The sequence below is a fragment of the Nymphalis io genome, chromosome 3, assembly GCF_905147045.1.
Source record: "Nymphalis io chromosome 3, ilAglIoxx1.1, whole genome shotgun sequence".
NCBI classification, from domain to species: Eukaryota; Metazoa; Arthropoda; class Insecta; order Lepidoptera; family Nymphalidae; genus Nymphalis; species Nymphalis io.
In genome coordinates, this window is record NC_065890.1 from 2,800,439 (window position 1) to 2,827,078 (window position 26,640).

The 26,640-nt window shown below is 31.5% G+C and overlaps 1 protein-coding gene across 1 annotated transcript in view; it reads left to right on the forward strand.

Annotated features, from left to right (window-relative positions):
• The first annotated feature begins 21,138 nt into the window (after positions 1-21,138).
• LOC126781305 (zinc finger protein Gfi-1b) overlaps positions 21,139-26,640 on the forward strand; it is a 55,317-nt gene continuing 49,815 nt past the window's right edge. The window contains exon 1 of the mRNA XM_050506232.1: positions 21,139-21,385. Within this exon, the coding sequence (XP_050362189.1) occupies positions 21,253-21,385 (133 nt within the window). The 5' untranslated portion in view covers positions 21,139-21,252. The remainder of the gene's footprint in view (positions 21,386-26,640) is intronic.

Here is a 26,640-nt window from a genome sequence, read left to right on the forward strand (position 1 = left end):
ATCCTAGTGAAGTTCTATATTTAGTGCATACAATGATAAAACAATCGCATAGTGATGCGCTTATGTACCGCATTAACTATTTATTAATTACGAACTGTTGAATGCTCTCCGTGCAAAGAATAAATAACAAATGCAGAAATGCCTTTTTTATAATGTGCAATTATTATACCTACGGTGATAGAACTCTTCTACTTCTCACCACCACCTTACTAATAATTTTATCATCATTCTATCATCATACGCCTATATTATACTTTTTATTTTCTCATTCAGAAATATTTAAAACTTTGTTCTGGTTTAAAGGGCGAGTAAGTCAATTACAAGCACAAGGAATATATTCATATTGATAGTGTTAATGATTTTTTTACTACACCAACGCCTAAGGGCAACGTCGAACAATCAGTAAAAGTATTTCCTTGCTTGCCTTCCCTTAGAAATAAATTAAACAAAACTATTGAAATAATAAACGGCTTTAATGTCTTAATCTATGACGACGGTTGCGTGAGCGCACATGCGGGCGCAACAGTTTATCCGGTCCGATCTGTCGACGGACAATTGGTAAAAACGGCCCCAACACTAAATTTACCGTAAATTGCTAAAACGGAGGTTTGATTCGATATTTAAAGATAACGTTAAAAGATTGCTCATTTTTGTATGCGGGTATGGATTTTTTTATGGTCATTGTTTTCGTTTTTTCTTATTAATACCGGTTATTGAAATGGTGGTGTTTATGCGTTATTTCCGTTACGAATAACTAATGATATAATTTATGTTATTTGTAGAATCGAGAAGACCCAGTGGAACACGTGAATCGTAATAGAAGATTGCCGGTTCAAATCCGGCATGACTGAATCTTCAAAGTTAAATTGTATAAATGTGAACGTAACGCAACTGCATTCCCCGCTAGCTAAACAAATGATGCAAATTATATTCCAAGTGGTTGTGAGTGGTTGAAGTAAAAGTAGTGGATAAAGGTTTTTTTTTTGTGTGTTTGAAATGTCATTAAATGATTGCCTTATACTTATTTATACTTATTTCTCTTTATAAATTTTTATTTTAAAAATGTGTATTTTTATGTAAATTTCGATTGTAAAATCAATGCAACGTTTCTTTGTATTTAACGTTTGAATAAAACGTTTTCGATGCAAGAATGTTCCGAGTTGGATGTGCTTTTTATAAACGAAGTTTTATGAAAACTCTAATTACTAGATTTCATAATGCTTAATTCTCAAGTTTATTAAAAAGCTTGTTTGCTTTGGATACTAGTAATTTGTCACGTGATAATATATTTTTAAATGAACTGATTAAGCAAAATTTAAGCTTAAATAATAGTCCTTAGAGTTTATTTCTGATCAAATACTTTCATGATTTATGGCTTGTCTATTATTTTGTAGTTGTAACATTTAAAGATGAACAAATAGTAAAATGACAAATATTTTTAATGAAAATGTTACCACAATAGAATAAAGGACTCAATCATCTATAACCGATACGATCTTTATCAGCCACATGGTCCGTACAAATTAGAGGTAAAAAAAAAATTCAATAACCCCCCAGCACCGATGGGCGATATCAATGACGTTTAACCCTAAAATAATCGAATACGAATCGAAACTACCTCAGGGACATCGGGGACTTTTTTGTACGGCGTAAAATTGTCGAGTATTTTTTGCAATAAAATTCACCCTTTAAAATAAGGGGTGTCGCCTGGGGGCTCAAGGGTTACGTATGGTTTATAGTTTAGGAGTGATCTCTGTGTAAATACAGGACTGAGATGGACTTGGCTCATACATAAATAATACATACAAAATTTTGACGGGCCGGGTGGCGTGGTGGTAGATACTTGCCTTTATCTACCCAGCCTTGTATTACTTGGTTCGATTCCCGCCCAGGACAGACATTTGTATGCATCAACATGTCTGTTTGTCCTAAGTCTAGGTGTAATTATCTATATAAGTATGTATTTACAAAAGAAAAACTAGTATATGTAGTATATCAGTTGTCTGGTTTCCATAATACAAGCTATGCTTAGTTTGGAATCAGATGGCAGTGTGTGAATAATGTCCTAGGATATTACTATTATTATTATTTTAGGAAATTCGAAGCAGTTAAAGCAAATACTGGCTGCATTTTTGAAAGGATTTTATAAATATATGAATAGGAAAATATTAAGTAATATAAAAACTGTAACTGTCACATGGCTTGGCTTGCTTATTCCAACACGCGTATATATTAAGATATGAATTAAAAAAGCCGAGATGGCCTAGTGGTTAGAACGCGTGAATCTTAACCGATGATCGTGCATTCAAACCCGGGCAAGCACCTCTGAATTTTCATGTATTTAATTTGTGTTTATAATTCATCTCGTGCTTGACGGTGAAGGAAAACATCGTGAGGAAACCTGCATGTGTCTAATTTCATCGAAATTCTGCCACATGTGTATTCCACCAACCCGCATTTGAGCAGCGTGGTGGAATAAGCTCCAAACCTTCTCCTCAAAAGGGAGAGGAGGCCTTAGCCCAGCAGTGGGACATTAACAGGCTGTTACTGAATTCAAAAATAATAATTATAAGTAAGACTAAAATTAAACCAAATTTATAATAGTTAAAAATACCTTCCCATTAATTATATTGAAAGAATATTTATTGCTAAATATATTATATACATATAAAGACTAAAAAGTCTCCACTTATTAAGAAAACTATATTATAATTCACACTAATCTGTGACATGTAACACCTAAGTGCTTACTAACTCAGTATTGCTAATATGTAGCTAATTGTTCGGAGCAAGACTCGCAAAACAGTGGTTGTATTTACACACAAAAGTCCCCACGCAAAGCAAGTTAAAAAAGAGTCAAAGCGCCATAATGTGTTAACCCTTGCGTCCCATATTTCCGCCCGGCGGCACCGTGTCTAAACGACCCAGTAATTGATAAGTAAAGGAAAAGAAGAGTACCGCCTTATACATATTTATGAGGATACCCGAAATTGCTACGGGACCATGCGAACGACAGCACTTGCGCCTATTGCCGTCTCATTATGTTTTTAGGGTTACTTTGTTATTGCGTCTTTGATGTTCGCTCGCGGAAATCGGTAGACGGATTTCTGTTAGCGATTATAGGGTTGAAAAGTTGAAATTAGTTCTATTATCTTATTTATTTATATTAAAATTGTGCCTGGGTCATTTGTGTCCATAATTTTTCATGTGAATAGTCAGTTTGTTTTTATTTACCGACAATAAATATATCGATATAATTGCTATGGGACGTCAAAATAAGCTAATTTATATATCAACTAGTTTCTCCCACGGAGACATTTTGTACTCTATGTTATTTTATGTACAAGCGTAACAAACTGTTTGTTCGTTACGCTTGTACATAAAATAACTCACTTCGTATTTATATTAATAAGGATATAAGTTAAATTATACTTTACTAATACATATTATAAATGATAAGATTTGTACGCTTGTACTGTTGGACTCTTATGTTAGTCAATTACGGTCCTACAAATTCGTTATTGTACGGCTATTCTGTAAGAACCAACTCGAAACCGTAGAAAAAGTGATATGCGACATTGACCATAATAATTATGACATTTCAATAATACACGTATCAAAATAGTATATCACCAGAAGTCGGTTGTCAACATTTCACGGATAAAGTCACTTCTTATAGAACTGCTGAAGTTAATTACTATGCCGTAAAATTAGGCGTAGTATTATTTTTATTGATAAGAACTATTTATCAATTAATTAACATTGAAAGTTATATATAAATACTTGAGTTATATGCGAATTTTGTTAAAATATAACAAAGGTGTTATTTTATTTAATTATTTTAAGTTATTCTATTGATGGAAATACAATAATTTGGTAACTATGTCGTGATCTGATGACTGAGCTTGGTGGATAATGGATTTTTTAATATTTAGGAATAATTTGATTTGTTGTTGGAAATGTAACACAATAACCTGTGTTTTTTTTAAAGATATATAACAAAACTGTATATTCTACTTTTAAAACTCATGATGTAGAAACATATATTAAGTGTCTAGTTAAGCAGTCGAAACAAAATAATATTACTACAATACAATATCTATAAAAGAAATCATTTAATATTAAGCATTATTAATTATATTTTTAGACAAAACTGTTGTCTCAATAATAAAATATAAAATATGTTTCATTTCATGAATGCTCATTTTAAATGCAGCTTAAGCTTAAATCAACTGAGCTTAGAAATTCATCCCAATTTATTAGTAAGCGTGTACAAAGTACCGCGGAGACATATTAGACAACGCCGCTTGCGCTCAAAAACCACAATAACCAACATTTTTATTGTCACAGACGCCATTACTACTCTCTTTACGACAATAATCCATTCTAGAATATTCTCTGAATTCGTACAAATGTTTAATTCGAAAATCCTAAGAAATTCGAAACGGTTGTTAGGGGTAAGAAAACTAAGAAATAATTGAATATAAAATATATACGATATTCAAATTGAGTGAACGCGATGTTTGACTTGTCTAACTTATAAGACTAATCTCGAGGTCCTGGGTTCAAAACAGATTCAAAAATATATAATCTACTATTATTATAAGTAAATGTCTGTCTGTTGCGCTTTAAGTCGTGGACTAAAACTAGTGTTAAATAATTGAATTATAAGTGAAAAGTGCGTTAATATAATAGAGAAATGTAAATTATTTATGAATATGTTTTAATAATTCATCTCGTGCTCGGCGATTATGTTAAAATCGTACTGTGAGGAAAGCTACATATCTGATGAATCGACCAACTCGCTTTGGCTCTAAACCTTCTCATGAAGAGAGGAGTGTCCAGCAATCAATTATATATACATGTGTTACTTTTGTTATATATGATTGTTGTTCGCACACTATGCCCGATTAGTGATTCTGGCTAAAAACACATAAACGTTTCTCTTTACAGAGGTTGTCTGGAAGAGATCAGAGATCACTATAAGTGATAAGGCCGCCTTTGCATACTATTTGGTCTACTTGCTATTATATGTTACTAAATGTTTGTAAAGTGTGTGCAATAAAGGATTGTAATACTAATAATGATGATGATGATTGTGATTATAGCATCTTAAGCGCCTAGGTTGCGTATTACAGTCATTATCATTTATTTTTAACAAGTTCGCCCTTACAAGCACTTTTGAATCGTTAGCATAAAATTTAAATTCTTATACGTAATTTTATCGTAATTTAAATAATTACATAATTTTATATTAACCATCGAATTTATAAACTCTAGCAGACATCGCAAAATAAAAATATACGTTTCGTATTTGCATGATATAATTTTTCGTGTTTAATTAATAGTGTTGAACGAATGAAATCGTGTTAATTCGCGTGTGAGCTCGTCGCAGATGTTCGCGTTCTGGTCGACTTCCGCCATATTCACGACGTCTGATGAATTGACATCCGACATCTTATGATTTGTTGTTTCGATGTGAGATTGAAATAAGAACAAAAATGCATTTCTATTGTCTTTTGAGTGACCATAGCATAAATATATAAATACATGTTTTTTAAAGCAAACAATTAAATAAATATCTAACAACTGGGCTAACGCCTCCGCCTTTTTGAGTAGGTTTTTGGAGCTTACTCCATCACGCTGCTCCAATTTGCTTTCATCCGTCACATGCCAGTTTCCTCACGATGTTTTCCTTATCCGACGATCATTAGAGGAATTATAATGGCAAATGAAAATTCAGTGCTTACCCGGGTTAGAACTTGGAACCATGAAATAAGATTATCTTCTAACCACTGGGCCATCACAGATATCGCTTCGTATCGCTTGTAAAATAGATCTAAAAAAAACGACTTGCTATATTCCTTAGCCTCCATATTTCGATGTGCAAACGAGTCTAAGCTTAATGTTCTATGAAATATAGCTTTAATAGTTGGTTCAATCAACTCAAGGACGTTGGCGTGTGAAGAATTAGCTGTTGGGGCTTATTTAATTGAAATGGTAAACGCATACCGATATAAAAGAAATAAAATGACACACTAAACGAAAATACATACTGTTATTATTTTACACCCAGGTCAATGCATTTTCGCCACCGTTATACTAGCATAACGTTTTCCAATCCTAGTTAAAAAAAGTATATTCAGATAAGTGATCGCGAACGCGTATCGCTTTATATTGTAGACTAATTGCTTTGGGTAACCGACTCGCAGATGATACTCGAATCAATCCTTAGCTGCCATTAGATACATCTGAACGCAATTAACTCATCTTTGAAGTAAATAGTATATTTATAGTCTTAAAAACGTAAATTAATATATTTATTTGAATAATTTTATAACAATGACATCCTGAAAGGGTTCCGTGCATTTATGAAGTCATTTAGTCGGGGTATTTGAAAATTGAATCTGATCGTCCTTAGGATAGCTAAAAACTTCATGACTGTAAAGCTGACAAATGTATCAATATTTTCACCAACAAAATGTATGCGCTCATCAAAATGGTTTATTTAATTTCGTTGGCTCTGAAAATAGTTTTTATTTGAGGGTACTTACAAATAAAGTATAATGCGCTACACTGGGCGCGTATTAGCATGAGCTTTCCGAGCATAACACTGTGTTGAACTTACTTGATCACTAATTTCCGCCCGCGGCTTCGTCCGCTTTTGGTGTTAGGTACATAGGGTATCGTTTTCTGCACCCTTAGCATTTGATATTTGTCGCAACACTGTCGAAACGAAATTGACAATATAAATTACAGTACTTAAATAGCCGATAAACACACATAGAGATACACGCAAACATAAATAGTAAACACATCAAAGCTTGCATGTGCTTGTCGGTTATACCTCACTGGTCATGTTTTGTGTTTGTTAATGAACCATATGTGGCTTGACTTGATACAAACGTGGAACGTTATGCAATGCGAATTTATGAATAAAGAGTTTTTTTTTTTATCTTAACAGATGTCCGTAGCGTATATACTGTCTGATAGAGAAGTGTTATTGTTTTAATAATAACAAGATGATCAAATTGATGCTCCTCACGTCAATAATATAAAACAACGAGTGAAACTGTGAAATAAGTGAAAATATATAATATATTAAACGAAAAAAAATTGACGAGCCGGTTCGCGTGGTTGGTAGATACTTGCCTTTTACGCCGAAGGTTGTGGGTTCGATTCCCACCCAGGACAGATATTTGTGTGCATGAACATGTCTGTTTGTCCTGAGTCTGGGTGTAATTTTCAATATAAGTATGTATTTACAAAAGAAAAGTAGTATATGTAGTATATCAGTTGTCTGGTTTCCATAGCACAAGCTCTGTACAAGCTTAATTTGGGATCAGATGGCCGTGTGTGAAAAATGTCCCAGGATATTATTATTATTTATTTATTATTACTATTATTAAAAATTTCTTTAAGAGAGAGCTGTATTTTTATTATAAGTTGTAAGTATTTTAGTTTGTTAGTTTTTTTTTGCAGTTTGGCATTACAAGAAAAACGTTTCCTCTTAATAGTATAGATTTGAATAGAACTTCTTAATTATCAGCATAATTCAATTGCTCTTACGCCACTTTCTTAGTAGCGGACAAACTTTAAATGCAAAACTTAGCAGAAATTATTATAATATTTGAGTGTCCGTAGATATTTTCCATTCCCTTACTCTTAAATTTTGATAGAAGAGCTTTACCGACTTTCCGAAAAAAAAGTCTGACAGGAAAATTTAACTATTTCTTACTAGCCTGACAAGTAGCTTTATAATCCAACAATTGCTGTCTAGACGTCTTAGTCCTTCAAGTAAAGAGTCAAACTTAGACCGTAACCGTAACAGCCTGTGAATGTCCCACTGCTGGGCTAAAGGCCTCCTCTCCCTTTTTGGGGAGAAGGTTTGGAGTTTATTAATAATAGTATTACTTAGAAGTGGTGTGTATTTTAAGGCACTGAGACCTTTAAGCACTTCAGTTAATGATCGACATTTCAGTGTATATTGTTATATAGGTGTACAAATAAGTTTCCGCCGTTTGACAAAATATGGTTCCACCCGTAAATTTTGGTTGGTCGGTTCAATTTAGTTATTTGTATATTTCAGCCTTTGATATTTTTATTTAAAAAAAAAAAAACAAGATCATGTGACCTTGATTTTTATTATAGTTAGATACAAAAAGCCTTAATTATCAATTCTACATACATTATATTTTCCAATGGAAATGTATTTTTCGTTAATATAATATTATAAGTATATAAATAACTTAATGTAAGTTAAATTGAGGAGCCGGTCGGCGTGGTTGGTGGATTAGTTGGTTGTGGGTTCGATTCCCACCCAGGACAGATATTTGTGTGCATGAACATGTCTGTTTGTCCTGAGTCTGGGTGTAATTATCTATATAAGTATGTATTTACAAAAGAAAAAATAGTATATGTAGTATATCAGTTGTCTGATTTCCATAGTATAAGCTTTGTACAAGCATAATTTGGGATCAGATGGATGTGTGTAAAAAATGTCCCAGGATATTATTATTATAAATATTTTATACAAAAATATTTGTTTGGTTGGAAAAACAGTAACACAAAAATAAGAAAATTTCGTATAAAAATATAAATTTAATTGCGAAATAGACGAATAGTAGAGACAAAATAATATGAAACAGTTTTTATTGACAGTACGATAAATGTTTTTAAAGATTTTCAACTGTCAAGTAGCCTGTTTATGACAATAGTCTAACCAAGCAGATGTAAATAAAAAAGCCCGCGCAGGAAGTCAGTCGATTGTCATATGTCTGGGTGTCGATGACCCGAACTAGATCTAGACACGCTTCGCTAAATACTAGAATGTAACGAAGATTTTATTTAAAATTTTGTTAGTATTGTTAATAAAATAAAAATACGAATCGGTCTTGGTAAATGTCTGTATTTATGTATATATTATCAATATTATTATATCTTATAATTATAAGATTACTAGCAGTGCCTACTACCTACTAGTAAATTGAATTTAAGTTATTATTTTTATTAATAATTTAAAAAAACGTGACCGTATAAGATGTTATTTATAAAAAATTAAAGTTTGATTGTATAACTAAGATAAAACACAATATGTTTGCATCAAAATTAAGTAATATTATGAAATAATTTAATTTTACTCATAACTTCTAAAGGCAATAAATGAATTATTTAATATGTATTTCTCGCATGGCAACATTATTAAATGCGTGTTTTTTCAAACTGTGCAATCAATGAAAGAATATGAAAAACATATATGTATTGGAACTTCTCCAAGATTAAAAATAAAATGAATCGCCATAATTAAATTAAAAAAGTATTTTGTTTAAGAATTTCATTAAAATTATTATTTCAACCTTAATCACACACAAATATTATATTTAAAAAAAAAACTTAAACAAATGCTTTCAACGAGTTAATAGTAACAATCATAAATTAACCTTTCCTATATAAAACAAAAATCGTCGAAAATTCTCATCAACCCTTAATTTTAATTTGACCCACGGCCAGCCGTTGAGCTACACTAATGTCACATCTACATGCAAATTGCTTCGGGCGTGTATTTATTTCAAGTCTAATTTTCCATGGTAAGCATTACAAGGTTTCCGCTTATCGTATTAATTGAAATATTTAATAAAATCTTTTTTTTTTTTTATTCGGTTATTGCGGCTTCAGTCTATAATCTTTCAGCCAATATTTAATAAAATAATAATAGTTAGTTTAGTAGTTATAGGAGGAATATAGGATGAGTTAAAAATCCTTACTAATATTATAAATTCAAAAGTTTTTTTGTCACACATTCACTTCTTAACTACTCAAGTAGTGAGTCTTTGTCCATTATTATTTTTTAAAGTTGTTAAGTTAATTCCATGTACATGTTAGTGAATAATAAACAAATTAAAAACAACATAATATATTTTCTATTTAAAATAATTGAACAGATGTAATATTGGGTAAAAGCTTGTGTTATTTCAATATGAAAACCTTATTTATACGGCATTCTATTATATATTATGGTACAGATACATAATATATTACTATAATACTTATTTAATAATCTATTAAATATGATTTAAAAGAAATTTTACAGTTAATAAAAAATATTAAATTAATCTTATGGACATATTCATTAATTAAGTTAATGTAAGCGATTTTGTCTACGTATTTTATGGACATTATTTTTTTAACAGAAGTATATAATACATAATATATTCATCAACCGCAATTAGATTTTGAATAAGATTATTTTTAAAGCCAGCTAAATATAATATTGTAAATAATATTATTTAATATTTAAAAAGTTTTTAGTATAAATAAAAGCTATAATTATTAGTTTTAAAAAATATATTTTGTCTTATTTTTTTTTTTGTGAAAAATTGCGTTAATTCACGATATACAATATGTTCTTTTAGTTAGGTAGGTAATAAAAAAAACATTATTAATATAGATAGAAGAGCTATCACTTCAACAAATAGATAAATTAAAAAAAATAAAACCTTATCAAAAGACGTTAATGGCTATATGATGAGGCGGATGATCCAGAAGTCATTGTAATCATCTGGTTTATGCGCCTCGTACATAAACAATTATTTTTACTTAATTTCTAGTCGTATATATATATAAAATTGTATTTGTTATGTGTTTAATTAATCTATAATTCTTATATATTTTAATTGTAATTTTTATGATTCTAATTTTAATTTTAATTATTAATGAATGTTCAGTAATTATAAATATGTAATCTGTAGACAGTTATGGGCCTCGATGCCTGAATAATAAAGTTATTATTATTATTATTATTATTATTAAAATACACAATTTGAGCCAAGCCACGCGGTTAGAGCCGTTTCCGAGATTCAAGAAATCAATTTATACAAATGAATTGTTTTTTTCTTATATTAAATTATGACATAAATAATAGTATTTAAGTATGGGGTATATATTTTTTTAATAAAAAATATATTTTTATTGAGAATTTTTCTTGTAAACGCTAATAAAATTTATTATTTTTTCGTAACACCGTTAGTAAGTTTAATACATATATATGTTGAATACAACTGGTCCGTTCGTCCGTTGCTGTCGCTAATAATTTTAGATAGATGACGTATGATCTCTTGAGATATGATGACGACAAAGAACGCACTGACATAATCGCACTATAGATCATGAAATGTGAATAAATGTATGTTATGTAATAATTTGAACTATTTAAAAATAGGATCGATCACAATAAATGCCTAATTGTAGGTTAAAATATATCGCCTTACTTATAAACGTTGCTTAGCGTGTAATTATTTAAACAATGCTGTGTCTTCTTCTTTCGAATGTCAAATCAATAATGAAAGATAGAGAGAAATCAGTATTAAAAAATCAAAAAAATCAGTATTGAAAATAAATAATACATTTCCAAAAACGCTCATCGCTTAACACTTAAATATCATCTGAGATAAAATTTAAATGAAAAGTAAACAATTCTGAGGTAATTTAGTTAAACACCTCGGTAGGCGAACTCCAAATGATTTTTGATAGCTAACTACCTGCTTGTATTTAAGCTTTTAGTGTTAATGAGGAGCCCCGAAATCATAGATAACGTTATATTTAACGTTTGTGATGGGCCGGTTGGCGTGTTTGGTAGATACTTGCCTTTCACACCAAAGGTTGTGGGTTCGATTCCCACCGAGGACAGACATTTGTGTGCATGAACATGTCTGTTTGTCATGAGTCTGGGTATAATTATCTATATAAGTATGTATTTACAATAGAAAAGCTCTGCTTAGTTTGGGTTAAGATGGCCGTGTGTGAATAATGTCCCAGGATATTATCAATATTTGTAATTAAGTTCGTAGTATAAATATTAAACATATTCATTTTTAAGCCTTCAAAAAGGATCCTTATGACTTTCGATTTAAATTTTATTTTTAAATTTATACATATTATATACTAAAACTACAATTAGCTACAATTAAAATGTCATGCGACATCCACCGTACTCCCTGGACCTTGCTCCAGCAGATTTTTTCGGGAATTTGGATAACTTCTTTCAAGGAAAAAAATTCAACTCCGATGCGGCAGTCCAAACCGCCTTCAAAGAGTTTATTGATTCTCGCCCCCATTGTTTCTTTAAGTAAAGAGATCAATGAACTACCTATGAGATGGCAAAAGTGCATAGATAACAACGGTGCATACGTTGATTAATTAAATATATTTTACAAAAAAAAATTGACTTCATATTCCTCCCGTACAAAACGCCAATTTCATATGTAAGGTCCTAATATTAGCACGGCCGGTGTATAAGGTGTCTACAGTGCTGTATTTAGAATTGAGGTATGCTGTATTTAAAATTTCAGAATTGACGAATTTTAAGTCAGCGCATGCATCGTCGACATCGCCCATCGGTCAGGTAAACTAGAAGATCACCGGTGGTAGCTTCACATTTAATTCAATACGTATAAGCCTATTAGAATTATTTGATTACATTTGTATAATACCTACTATATTAGACTTCGTATTTGACTTATGGAAACATACAGTAACAGTAACAGCCTGTTAATGTCCCACTGCTGGGCTAAGGCCTCCTCTCCATTTTGAGGAGAAGGTTTGGAGCTTATTCCACCACGCTGCTCCAATGCGGTATACACATGTGACAGAATTTCAATGAAATTAGACACATGCAGGTTTCCTTACGATGTTTTCCTTCACCGTCAAGCACGAGATGAATTATAAACACGAATTAAGCCCATGAAAATTCAGTGGTACTTGCCCGGATTTGAAGCCACGATCATCGGTTAATATTCACGTGTTCTAACCACTAGGCCATCTCGGCTATATACTAGGCCAGCTATATACTAGGCCGGCTATATAAAAAAATCAAAAACAAATGCATTATTGTGTGTTTGCACCCAATAATGTATTTGTTGTTTTAACATCCAGCAGAAAACAGAGACATACGAGTAGATCAACACTTTTTTTTATATTTAAAAGTTACGTCATAATAAACAAATTTATTTTAATAATTTCAATCCCGCTCGTTTTGTGGCCCACGTCGTAATGTTTTGTATTAATTAACTCTGTATAATTAAAGTGGTGTGCAAAATACTGGCCCCAGTTTCCACCTTTACCTTTTTCTTATGCACACACAAAGCTATGAGTGAAACACTGTGTTTAGACAGTCTTTATAATGATACAATTTACAATGAATTATATAATAATTAATGGGTCTACATGGGTATATATTTAATATTACGGTTTCGCTCACGTCCCTTATGTGAAAATTTTAGGTACCCTATGTTTGTTTGTCAGTGAAAATTTTAGTTATCCTTTGTTTTTTGAGAACGTATATGCTGAGTTTCATGATGACCGGTTGAGCAGTTAAGACCTGAAAGCCTAACAAACACACAAACTCTAGCATTTATAATATCGGTAAAGGTATAATACAGATTTTCCCGTTGTATTGCGAAAAGCGTAATTCGATTCCTTATAAAAGTTTTAACGAACTACTTTTAATTTTTTTTTTAAATTGTACTGTCAAAACTTGTAAATATGAAAATTGTTACAAAAGACATTTTTTTTTATTGAATGGATAGTCAACGCTTTATACAATTTTGTTTCTTATTCTATAGCAAACTTAAATATCCTTAATATCAAACTTATGGGCTCACTTATCATGCAAAGAAACAATGTCCATAGGTACAAGCTTATATTTTTATATACAGGAATAAATTAATGTACTTTTGTTCAAATATCGGTTTCTGGCGTGTTAATAACAGGCGCGCGTTCGTCGTGTCGAATAATTGATTACAAACAAAACATTAAAGACGATTTGCATGGAATGTAAGGTCAGCAAGAGGTCAGTAAAAATACCTACCTTTATACATATTTCACTAATGATTGAGAGGACACTATCTTTTGAGAACGAGAAAACGTTGAGAACAGTCAAATTGTATCGTTTATTATATAACTAGTATTTTTTCCTTATAACATTTTATAATCTTATTATTTTAAGTATTATAAAATAGTATGTTTCTTTCTTTTATGAGAAGCTTTAACAATACACCCTTTATTATATATGTATTTGATTTTTTATATGTCACCTTTATGTATATATTAACGGATAATTGTGAGCACTGGTAGTATATAAACGAAAGATGTTAAACATTATTTCTTCTGTTTATAAATGTACCTCTTACTATTGTTTGCATTTATTCACTGGTGGTAGGGCTTTGTGCAAGCTCGTCTGGGTAGCTACCACCCACTCATCAGATATTCTACCGCAAAACAGCAATACTTGATATTGTTGTGTTCCGGTTTGAAGGGTGAGTGAGCCAGTGTAATTACAGGCACAAGGGACATAAAATCTTAGTTCCCAAGGTTGGTGGCGCATTGGCTGTAAGCGATGGTTGACATTTCTTACAATGCTAATGTCTAAGGGCGTTTGGTGACCACTTACCATCAGGTGGCCCATATGCTCGTCCACCTTCCTATTCTATAAAAAAAAAAAAAAATCGTATTCAAAATTTATAAATGTTCTCAATTTAATTATATTTCATTATTTTTATCCCAATTATGTGATAATTTTATAATAAATAAATTCTTAATATATTCTTCTATTTGTTTTAAAAATTTAAATTTTTAAATTATTATTTTTGTTAACTTGAAATGTTGATATATTTTGCAACACCTATAGTTAAGCACACACTCGATTTATATAACTGACGAGCCGGTTAGCTTGGTTGGTAGACACTAGCCTTTCACGCCAAAGGGTTCGATTCCCACCCAGGACAGACATTTGTGTGCATTAAAATGTCTGCTTCTCCTGAGTCTGGGTGTAATTATCTATATATGTATTTATTTACAAAAGAAAAGTAGTATATGTAGTATATCAGTTGTCTGGTTTCCATAGCACAAGCTCTGTCCAAACTTAATTTGGGATCAGATGGCCGTATGTGAAAAATGTCCCAGGATATTATTATTATATAACCTTATGTTAAAAGACTCAATTGTGTTTATTAGTGTACTATTTGTTGGTGTTGATATCATAATAAATTAATAAATTATTGTTTTTTTTTTAAATATATATATCGTGCATTTTGTCTTTATTTAACTTTTACAGTTTAACTGCGTTAGCTAGGCTCGAAATTATTCACATGTGTTCTTCTACTACTAGTACTAAACTAGTTTTCTAGTAACATAAAAAAGCTGAGTATTGTTTGGCAATTGAATATTTGATGAGTGGGTGGTACCACCCAGACGGTTTCGCACAAAGTACATACCTACCAACAAGTTATTTTGGAATATACAAGTAAATATGTGTGAGTATGTTATAGGCATGTGTATCTGAAATATAAGTAAAGTTTGCTTGGTTGCCATGAGCCGCGACGGTCCTGTAGTTAGAAAGTGTAAAACTTATCAGATCGCTGGTTCAAACCTAGAACCGCTGAATTTTCATTTGGGTAAACACCGTCACAAAATACCATCACACACGTGGTACCAAGAACACATTTACGGGGTCAAAACTCCGGTTTAAAACAATATCAGACACAGTGTAAGCCGTAGTTGGTAAACGAGGCAATCTCCAAAACGTTATGTTAATAAAGTAACCTTCTCGTGTTTACGACTTCGTACAAAATTGCACCGTGTTTCAACACTCCGCCCGGCCGTTTGTGTGTAAATGACGTCTGATCTCGAAAACGTATTAAAATGAAAAGGATTGCTGTACTGATAATGGCCGCTATTATTTTATATTGTGTAACATTCATAATATTAAGTTTGATGGAGAAACTCCAGTTTATGGTTCGTGGATTAATGCTGATCGTCAATTGTTATTTCTGGAATAATTAATTCGAGAATATAATATTTATTATTTGTATAAAATACTTTATTGAACATATAGTGTTGGGATTAACCAAATCAAAGAAAGGAGATCTTAGCCCAGCCGTGGTATTCATATATAAATATATATATATTTGACCACTACCTTCTACCTACTATTCTATTCACACAGATATCAAGATAAACAAGGATGCGGATTTCGCGTTTCGTCTTAACCCGAAAAAAAATCTTGTAAAAAGGTATCTAATAAATTCAGTCCGCGTAAACGCTTACGGACGAAATCCTGAAACAAACGTACAAATCAAAAGTCCGAACGCGAAATTATGATTACGTATCACCATACGATAATGGGGGCTAATTCTACTAATCTATAATTACGATACGTCCCCGATTCAATTCCGATCCAACTTTGACATTACATTCGTATCGAAACCGGGTTGACAGAAACTTAACATATACTGTTACGACAAAACTATATTGTTAACTTTTATGCCAATAGTCGATAATTAAATTAAAGAATAAGAAAATTGATAAACAACAAAGATCACGCTTCGATTCGATTGCGATAAAGTGACAATTTGTTAGTAGAATTCGTCCTCTGTTCTTTATTTCGCCCTGAATCGGAGGGATCATCAAAATAATGGAATCTACCCCCAGATTATCATAGGATTATTTCATACGGAGCGCTTACTAAAAAATATTCCGTAACCCAGTCCGCATTGTTATTGACACACGAACACCGTTCTTATCTCAATTGTATAAGGTTGATTTTGGAATGAGTTTTTAAATCGAGTGAATTTCATTTTGTTCGGAATAAAAATATCCTATACGACGGCTTTGCTTTATCATTTCGAAGCTGGAGCGTAATTAGTTTTCGCAAAGCAAGCCGACGGACTTATTCTGATTGTGATCACGTGGACAACGTGGACTTTTTTGTTGGGGTGGAGCGAATGTAAGAAAAAACGAGAATTTTAGAATATATCCTCTTTATATTCGTGCATAAGACTTGATGTTCAATGGTCTTGTTGTTTCGATAAATATTCAATCAAACGAAGCTTACAATTTTTATCTAGCGGTCTCTTGTACTGGCTATTACTGGTTCATACTTCCTTCATTCTAGTACATATGTTACATTTACATATGTTTTGGCGGTAAATTGTCTGGTGTGTTGTAAGATGTAAGATTTTCTCGCGATTGAAAATTTATTTTAATTTATCTACTACTAGTTTTGTTTTGTAGAAAAATCCCAAGTTCTTCCTTGGGGTTAAATTTTGCTTAAAACCAAATTTCATCAAAATAGGTTTAGTCATTTATCGTAATAGTGTAATAATAATAATGTCCTCCAGACCGATTTCGGCCACGGCGGCCAATCTCAAGTGAGATTAGCGAACTGCGCAGTAGATATTATAGTGCACAAGTGTGTGCGCAAACACAGGTGCATTCTCTATACCCTAACTCTCATAATCCGATGGGACGGCAATCCGACACGACCGGAAAGAGTTCAGGCGCAGGACCAACGGCTTTACGTGCTTTCCGAGGCACGGAAGTGTACACACTTCCAACTTCCAGGCTCCGGGCTGCTACTGAGAATTTTCTGACAGAAAAACCCAATAACTTTTTTATTGGCCCGACCTGGGAATTGAATCCAGGACCTCCGGGTCTGCGGCCTTATATCAAGCCACTAGACCAACGAGGCAGTTAAATAGTAATAATGTAACAGATAAACAGACAGACAGAGTTACTTAAGATAAGATATAAGTTTAGATTATACTAAACTATATGCAGTATATTATAGTTGATATATTTATTACGAAACATAAATAACAATACGAATTACAAATTATTGCGCATTTAGTATATAAAAATTAAGCACAGGAAGCATAAATGAATAAACGCATTTTATATTCGCTTTTATGTCGGAATAGGTACGCGGGTCGGATTAGCGGCGTATTTCGGCGAGGCCGGTGAAAAATTGAGGCGTTCATTGTTTTTAATGTCGGTTCGTGACGCATAGAGAAACCATACGGCACGGAGTTACCGGAAAGTTCCAATTTTTAATAGCTTCGCCAACGTCCATACCTGAAGAATACATTTTGTTCCAATAATATAAGGAAAATTGGAGACATAACATTTTATAAACGCGAAAGCAAAATAACAATAACAAATTAATTATTACAGAAATTTATATCCGTTAGCCTACTTAATGTCTTGCCAAAAATATGAATTAATGAGTGAAACACAAACACACATAATGTCTAAGCAAGTCTATTATATACAGCTGCACCGTTAAATTTAAAAGAAACTAATAGTCAAGAACACCAGCCCTGGCCTATGAACAGGGTAAAGCGAGATTGTTTAAGCGCCCTTTGGTCGACGCTGGTCGAAGAAATTGCTACCTGGCACCTAGAGTGATCGCTCCACTGGTTCTACCGCAGGGCTGGCGCTGTGAGTAATATAGCAATAACATTTAATTCATATCATTATACGAGTCAGCGTTCTGCGTACCGCTTTTTACCACGTCCCTGTTTAATATAAAAAAATGTCCCAGAAAAGTCTTTATTATTGGCAAACCTAGTGACACCTCTGCCCTTAATCCCACAGACGTAACCTGTATATTGCATCCTTACAAATTTTATTTCTGTAACAGCACTGAAGTGAATTATTATTTTTTAATTATTACAATAAAATAAAAATAAAAAATATTTTTCATTAAGCCTGTTGTGTACAATGTATATACACAGTACAGTAACAGCCTCTTAATGTCCCACTGCTGGACTAAGGCCTCCTCTCCCTTTTGAGGAGAAGGTGTGGAGCTTATTCCACCACGCTGCTCCAATACAAGTTGGTAGAATACACAGTATTTCAATGAAATTAGACACATGCAGGTTTCCTTACAACGTTGTCCTTCACCGACACCGCACGAGATGAATTATAAGCACAAATTAAGCACATTTTTTTATAGAATAGGAGGGCGGACGAGCATATGAGCCACCTGATGGTAAGTGGTCACCAAACGCCCTTAGACATTGGCATTGTAAGAAATGTCAAACATCGCTTACATAGCCAATGCACCACCAACCTTTGGAACTAAGATTTTATGTCCCTTATCAGGCATAAGGGACATAAAATCTTACACTGGCTCACTCACCCTTCAAACCGGAATACAACAATATCAAGTATTGCTGTTTTGCGGTAGAATATCTGATGAGTGGGTGGTACCTACCCAGGCGAGCTTGCACTAAGCCTTACCACCATTAACACGTGAAAATTCAGTGGTACTTGCCCGGGTTTGAACCCACGATCAATGTATATTTTAACTTAAAAATATTTACATCTTATTTATGTATAATAATAAGTATTTCAAAAGTAATAAAATATTTATCAGCAATCAGTTCAGGTTTTCTTGTGACATGGGCCCTCTCTAATTCCCTCCATCATCCTCCCATCTTTTTATCTGTCCTCTATATCTCTTCCCATTTCTGAGGTACCATTCAGCAACCCAGTCTATTACTCTGAAAATTACTTAAATAAATAATAATTATCACATAGTATCTGATGTAGAGAGCATACGTCACTGGATGGATTTAAATAAAACCCGGAAGGGGTGCCATAGATCACTTTTTACGCCAGAAACTAAACGGTTCCAAGGGAATAAAAACATTCCATCCCCATGCAACAAAGTAAAATGTACAATCTCGTACAAAATTAATATATTTCATTTAGAAAAGCATATATTACGATACTTCAATCATAAGTGAAAATGACATTTAAAGTTCTATTTAAGTAAAAAAAAAACTTTCTTACAACAGGCTTTTATCTAATCTAAACTTAATTACATTTCATTGTTATCATCGCCAATTTAAGTGTATGCAAAGTTTCAGCTCCATAGGTTGATTGGAAACTTGTTTAAAATTCGATTGAAATATTTGACCCATACATATTAATATAATTTAGAGTTGTAATGGAAATTGTTTGAAGTTTGTTTATATATGTGTGTGTGCTTAAGATGCTTAGAGGGATTCCTATAAAAGATACATTTTTTACAGCTTATATTTTTTTTTTCATCACAAAAATTATAAACAATATACTGTCAATAACAGTATATTTACAGAATACACATACCTTACATTAATATTTAAATAGTACACCCAAATCAGCTGTAAGGCGTTTTTGCGTTTGTAGTAGTGCACCGCCAGCGTATCAAATAAACAACAAATACACACACATATTCATATTTTAAACGTAACTTTTAATCATGAATTACTTAAACTTCAGGCATTTCACAATTATCCTCATCTTCGCGTTCATCCGATTAATCATTTATGTAAATGATATTTTGTTATGATATTGTATCTAAAGCCTCGATACCACACATACACATATACACCGACAGATAATTACCACTTCAATAGACATGTACGTATACAAACATTCCTCCAATTCTCTAAAATTTTGGCTCTAAAATTTTACTCAGCTCATGTCATTATGGAATTTGTATTGATTGTAACTTTTTTTGCCACAAAAGCCCTTATATCAGTAACAGCCTGTGCATGTCCCACAGCTGGGCTAAGACCTCCTCTCCTATTTTGTGATCCCCCATTTATTTTATTATTAACTAATAAGTGAGAAAAGAATAATAAGCAAAATGGCATGACTCTTTCGCTACTAACGCTGTTTTCTTCCGAATTTAGTCACTGTGTGTATTACACTACTACAGACGCAAGAATGTCTCTAAGCTGATTTTCCTGTAATTAATATTTACTTGCAAGCTTATTTTTGTAAATTAATTTAGTAATAAATTTTACAGTCTTATTTCAAAAGATAAATTGTTATCAATCAATAAAAGTATAAAAATACACTCATATACCTATCAAGTAGTTTTCATTATATAATATAAGGTATTATTACAATATTTTCGCATAATATTTATCATATCACATCATGAAACACTTGTAATCTAAGAATTAAATTAATATATATCATACATTCATAAAAAAAAATATTCAAAGCAAAAAAATATCGATATTAATTATTACATAAACATACCATAAATATGTAAGTATATTAAAACGAAACACGCAAAAGCAAAAATAAACTTGAAAGTTAGTATGAAATTGTTCGCGAAAAAAATGCATCGCCGTAACAATAAAATCTATCAGGAATCATATTATTGTGTTACCTATACCGAGTGATTGTCACGCGGCATTGAGGGGGGGAATGGGCGGCGCTTATCACGCCACGCCCACCCGCGTGATAAGGTTGAAATTCATCTCTCCGTATATTGAATCCGGCTTTACAAGGCAAGTGGAGCGCAGTGTGTTAACGCCTTAATACAAAACAGCGGGCCGCGTAGCTCGCACGTCCGCGCTTAGTAACTCGAGTGATTGTTATGAAGCTGTCCGTTTATGTTTGAAACTGTTTACGATGGAAGTAAGTGCGATGCCGCCGATGCCTTTGGACTTTTCAATGGTTAGGAACGGTGGAAGTCCTCCGAGTATGAGGGAAGGATCGCCGAGGCCGGTGTCGAACAGCGCTTTTAGAGTTGTCACGCCGAAAGGTGGGTGCTAATTTATTTTTCTTAAGTGGGTAATCATATAAATTATTTCTGATTTTGTAGATTTTTTGTAGGCTGTAAGACGTCCAATGTTTGTTTCATCTTTTTCACGAATGAAAATTAAAAAAAAAGAATATTCGTGCTTTATAGTTTTGTGTTGTTAGATAAATTATATAGAATTTTACTGTAATTGGTTAGTGTAGTTTTTTAAATTTATTTAATCTTTGCGAGTGAACGAAATTAGATTTTATAGAAAGTTAAGTCTATAACGATTTTACTATAAATTATTTGAATATTCAAAGTTTAGTATTTAATAAAAACCTTTTAAAACAGACAAATATATTTTTTTGTTTTGCAGTAATAATATGTTTAGAAATAAATGTTAAAAACTTACGATGATTTCTGAACAGAATAGTTATTATTTATCTTTTTTTTTTAAATTGTCTTACGCCAACAGCAAGTATTTTTATTAACAGGAATTTATGTATTAACGGAATTACATCTAATACGATTCTAATTTCCGAACGATTACATTTAATAGAGCAGTAGACTTTTTGAGTGCAACCATTCAGTGATTATTTCATACTTTCGTAACTTACCCAATTGTTTATTGTACAAAATAGCTTTGTAGTATAGCTTATTACAGAATTATTTACAGTAAAGACTTATATACAACAAATAAAAATTAAAAATAGCTACTGTACAAACCGTGACCGCGTGGAATAGTATCAAGAATGCTAGTATACATACAATATTGTTAGTAATCATGTTATCATGTTATTTTGTTGAATTTGAGCTATTTTGAATTACTGGGCTCCGAGTTTTTCGATTATTTTTATAGAATAGCTAAGGGGACGAGCATATGTGCCACCTGATAATAAGTGGTCACCACTGCCCATAGACATTGGCATTGAAATAAATGTTAATCATCGCTTACATCGCCAATGCGCCATCACCCTTGGAAACTGTATGTCCCTTGTGCCTGTAATTACACTGGCTCACTTACCGTTCAAACCGGAACACAACAATAGACTAATAGACCATTTGCACGAGTCACTTTATTAATATGTCTTAAATTTCTCTTCATGGAAATTTATGATTATATATATTTCAAACCTTGGGATTTCGTAGACAATTTATTAAAAAATAAACATTAATAAAAATCAATTGTAGGTGAGTTATTGTGAACTATTAGACATGATATGATTAAAAAGCAATTAAATTTAATTATAACAGAATAGCAACTAATTAATTTATTTGTATTTTTAAACATAAATTGTCGTGAAAAAATAATTCAATTCCGATGATTTTCATTCGCCGCTTCTTCTCAGGTCAGTGGTATTTATTTTCGAATTGTTGGTTGATTTTTACACTCAATACCTAAACAAGTATTATATGTTCAATTCAGACAATAATACTAAATAAATCCAATGAAATAATTTATAAATAAAGTGTAACGTTCCAAAATTTGTAAGAACAACGAAACGCATTCAAAAAATTCAATCACTTAATATTAATATTGCTTATAAACGATGAAACATTTCTTATAAACAGTTTTTTTATATGATTACATACTAAGAAAACTTACAGCCTTTAAATATTTAAATGCTGTACAATGCCCATTTTTAAAGAACTATTACTAGCATTTCTTGTTTTTGGTTGCTAATATTTCTATGCACCGTTCCAATTCGTACAATTTGTGTTATCGCTAGGCGACCCGCAAAATCAATGCGCTATTGACGCTTTACTTGTGTATGAAAAATTTGTGTCATATCATATTTATACAGGGTTACAGGGTAATATGTCACGATCCTTTTAAAGGGTTATAGTTCAGGACAATAGCTATCAAATGACCCCCAAAATGCTTATGCAAAAGTGTATCGTTTTCGAGTTATTAATTTTTTAATATTTTTTTTATTTAAAGGATGTTTAAGATTCTAAAATTCAATAAAAAAAAAATCAACGTATTTTCCCTATTTTTTTTGTATTTCTTGCTAGGGTACATCCTAGTTAATAATAACCAGTTATAAAACAAGAACAATCTTCAAGCATTTTTAAATTCCAGATCCAAAACTGTACAACTTTTCGATTTTTAATTTTGATTCTTTAAGTTACTCGCAATTTTTTTGTAAAAATCACTATGGCTCTTATCGTGCGGATCATTTTAAAAACATCTGCGTTTCCTTAGCTATCCATCGGTACATAAAAAGTACAGTAACAATCATAAACTCAGGAGAAAATTAGATAACAAAGAGACCAGGTAGGAAATTTTAAGAAATGCTATTGTTAAGAAATTAAATCTGGATCAAAGACAAAAGGACCTCAATGCAAAGTAGTTAAAGATTATTTTTAATAGGGGTAATAGGTAAAAAAGGAGAGATAAACCAGAGCTGGTTGTGGAATACTATTATCAATTCCTTTGAATTTACCGTCATTTTTTCTAATTTCCTTTTATCTCATTTCTTTTAGGAATAAGAGTAATAAAACCTTGTCGGGGTACATAATACTCACTGTACTTGCACTGCTCGTATAGTGTGGACGCGCTTTAGTGAATATTGATCTCTTAAATTTTTGAAAAAAACCGCTTCGTTTACTGGACTCTGTTTCTTACAACTTCGTGACTCGGCTAGCTAAAAGGAATTTGTGATTTGTGTTTATGATAACTTGGCGCGTAAAAAGGACTATTATGGCTGCAGAACAAAATTCTTCTCGTCGTCCGTACTCTAATGAGGAATACGCTGACATCTTAGTTTGCTATGGATATTGTAACGGTGACGCCGCAGCTGCTCGTCGTGAGTATAAATATAATTTCAATATAATTTTACAAATATCATAAATATGATAAGTTACGGCCTTACTTATAAACGTTACTAAACGGCTGTTTATACAAAAACCCATTTCTCTCTTTTTGTCATTATTGATTTGACATTCGAAAGAAGAAGACAGTATTGTTTTAAATAATCACCCGCTAAACAAATTTTGTAAGAAGTCCGTTAATCTTTAGTTGGTTTTTACGCATGACGTTACTCTAAAATGTCATATTGTAAGTCGATTATATCTTATAATACATTATAAAGTCCTGTTTAATTATTCGGTCAGTATAATAACTCATGTATCGGTTTGTCAACCAACAGAGTATGAGAGTGAGAGAATAGAGAGTAGGTATACTTGTGGTGTCCGCACACACTTATGCATAACTTCCTGTGCAGTTATCTAGTCTCTCTTGACAATAGTCAATCGTTAAACAATATGAATTTTTAGATACCTATATTTTTAAAATTCTCTTCCGTCTGACAACATTTAAATATATATATATCTAAAACTATAATTAATCATTAATATGTATAATGTCTCTATAATATACTTCTTATTATTGATTGACAAAAACGAAACAGAAACCGACATCTAAAGATAAACAGAACTTAAGACTTCTGACCTTTGTCTTGGTTAAACAATTAAAAAAAAATTATATTTCCCTACCTACTTGAATATAATTGTCTATGGTATAATTTTATTGCTTCCTACTGTCATCCATAATTAATATAATTGCATTATAAGTTATGGGTAAAAATAATTATTTTTGCTCGCACTGTATAGATATCAAAGTACAATATTTTTTTTTATTTTAACCTACTGCCTGTAATAGTTTCAATACTCTATGTTTTGTAGTATTTTTAATTAGGTTCAATTTATGTTTATAATTACTACAATAAATTATTATATTTTTTACATTTATAACAACCAATAAAACCTGCAATTAAAAAAATTTTTTTTTTTAAACTAAATTAATCAAAAACTAAAACGAATTTATCTATAGATTATATAAATAAATAGTTCATATTGTTATTTTGATAATGAATACTGAAAAAATGTATAAAATTATTCATAACAATATGTGAAATGTTATTATACACTAGTTTGCTAAAAAAAATAAGAAATTATAAAAACAATTTTAAACTATAACATATTTGTTATCTGGTCTCTTTAAATACTGATGATCTGATATATCTTTAGTGCTATGCCAATAGTACATTGAACACACAAATTTAAACATTAACAATAAATTAGAGTGAAAACGTATTACGTAAAACAAAATGTAATAATCTAAAATATAGCAACGGATCGTATTAACGTCTTCAATTATCGTTTAAAATTGGCACTATTTCTTCAATCGGTAATTTTTTTATAATATAATTTAATTATTATTCGAAAAAAAATTAATATGAATCTATTTATTAAATTATTAAAAGACGGTTACGTAAAAAAGTGATTGAGAAAAAAGCGTTATTTGTGTTTTGAATTTAATATTTGTAAATTCGAAATTCGATTTTTAATTTAAAATTTGAACCTAGAATTATTTAAAGATTTCAAATCCATGAACAATTTTACTGATTGCACATTAACGAACTAGGAACGAACGCCATTACGTTCCAGCTCAATTGTGATTGGTCAAAGGCTTCCTACAAAGGAGATCCTGATGTAGAGCTCAAGTTAAAAATTAATTTACAATTTCCTGATAGTCATAGCTCTTTATTGTGATAATAGCTATTGGATACGATAGGTTACTTTAATAACGGCCATTTTGAAAAAAAAAAATAAACTACATAATTTCGTTTTATCAAATTAATATATATTTCATTTAGTTCTAGTTGTAGGTAGATCATAGACGTGTTACTTGGCTAAAATAAATAGTGTATATATATCTCCTAACCGCATTTAAAGAATTTGAAAATTATAATATCATATCTATGAAAAACATCGTTATAATAATAAGGAAAATAGCGATTTTGTAATACAAATGTGTAACGGATAAACTGAATATAAACAAGGTTTATATTCAGTTATTATATTCAATTTTATATAAAATTTAATTATTAAAAAAATAACAGTTCAAGGTAAAGCAATAAGCGCTTTTGATAGTTTTTAAAATTAATTATTTAGTTTTTTCAAAGCACTTCAAGCTTAATATTTTTAATATATGGCAATACGATTAATGTTAAATACTCGGACGAAGTACAAGGTCATTAAAATTTCAAATCAATAATCCACGTACAATAGAAAGACAATTACGCAACCCCAATATTACTTCCCACGCAAATGCTTGAAATAATTATTTATTTCAAGTAAAATATGATTATAACTTTTAGCGGACAAAGACGCGACGGACAGTGCTGTTGTAATACAGTTATACTAAAGTTAACATAACTAATTACACGAAATCACTAATGAACCTTCGCAAAGCATTGCTTTGTTCAAAT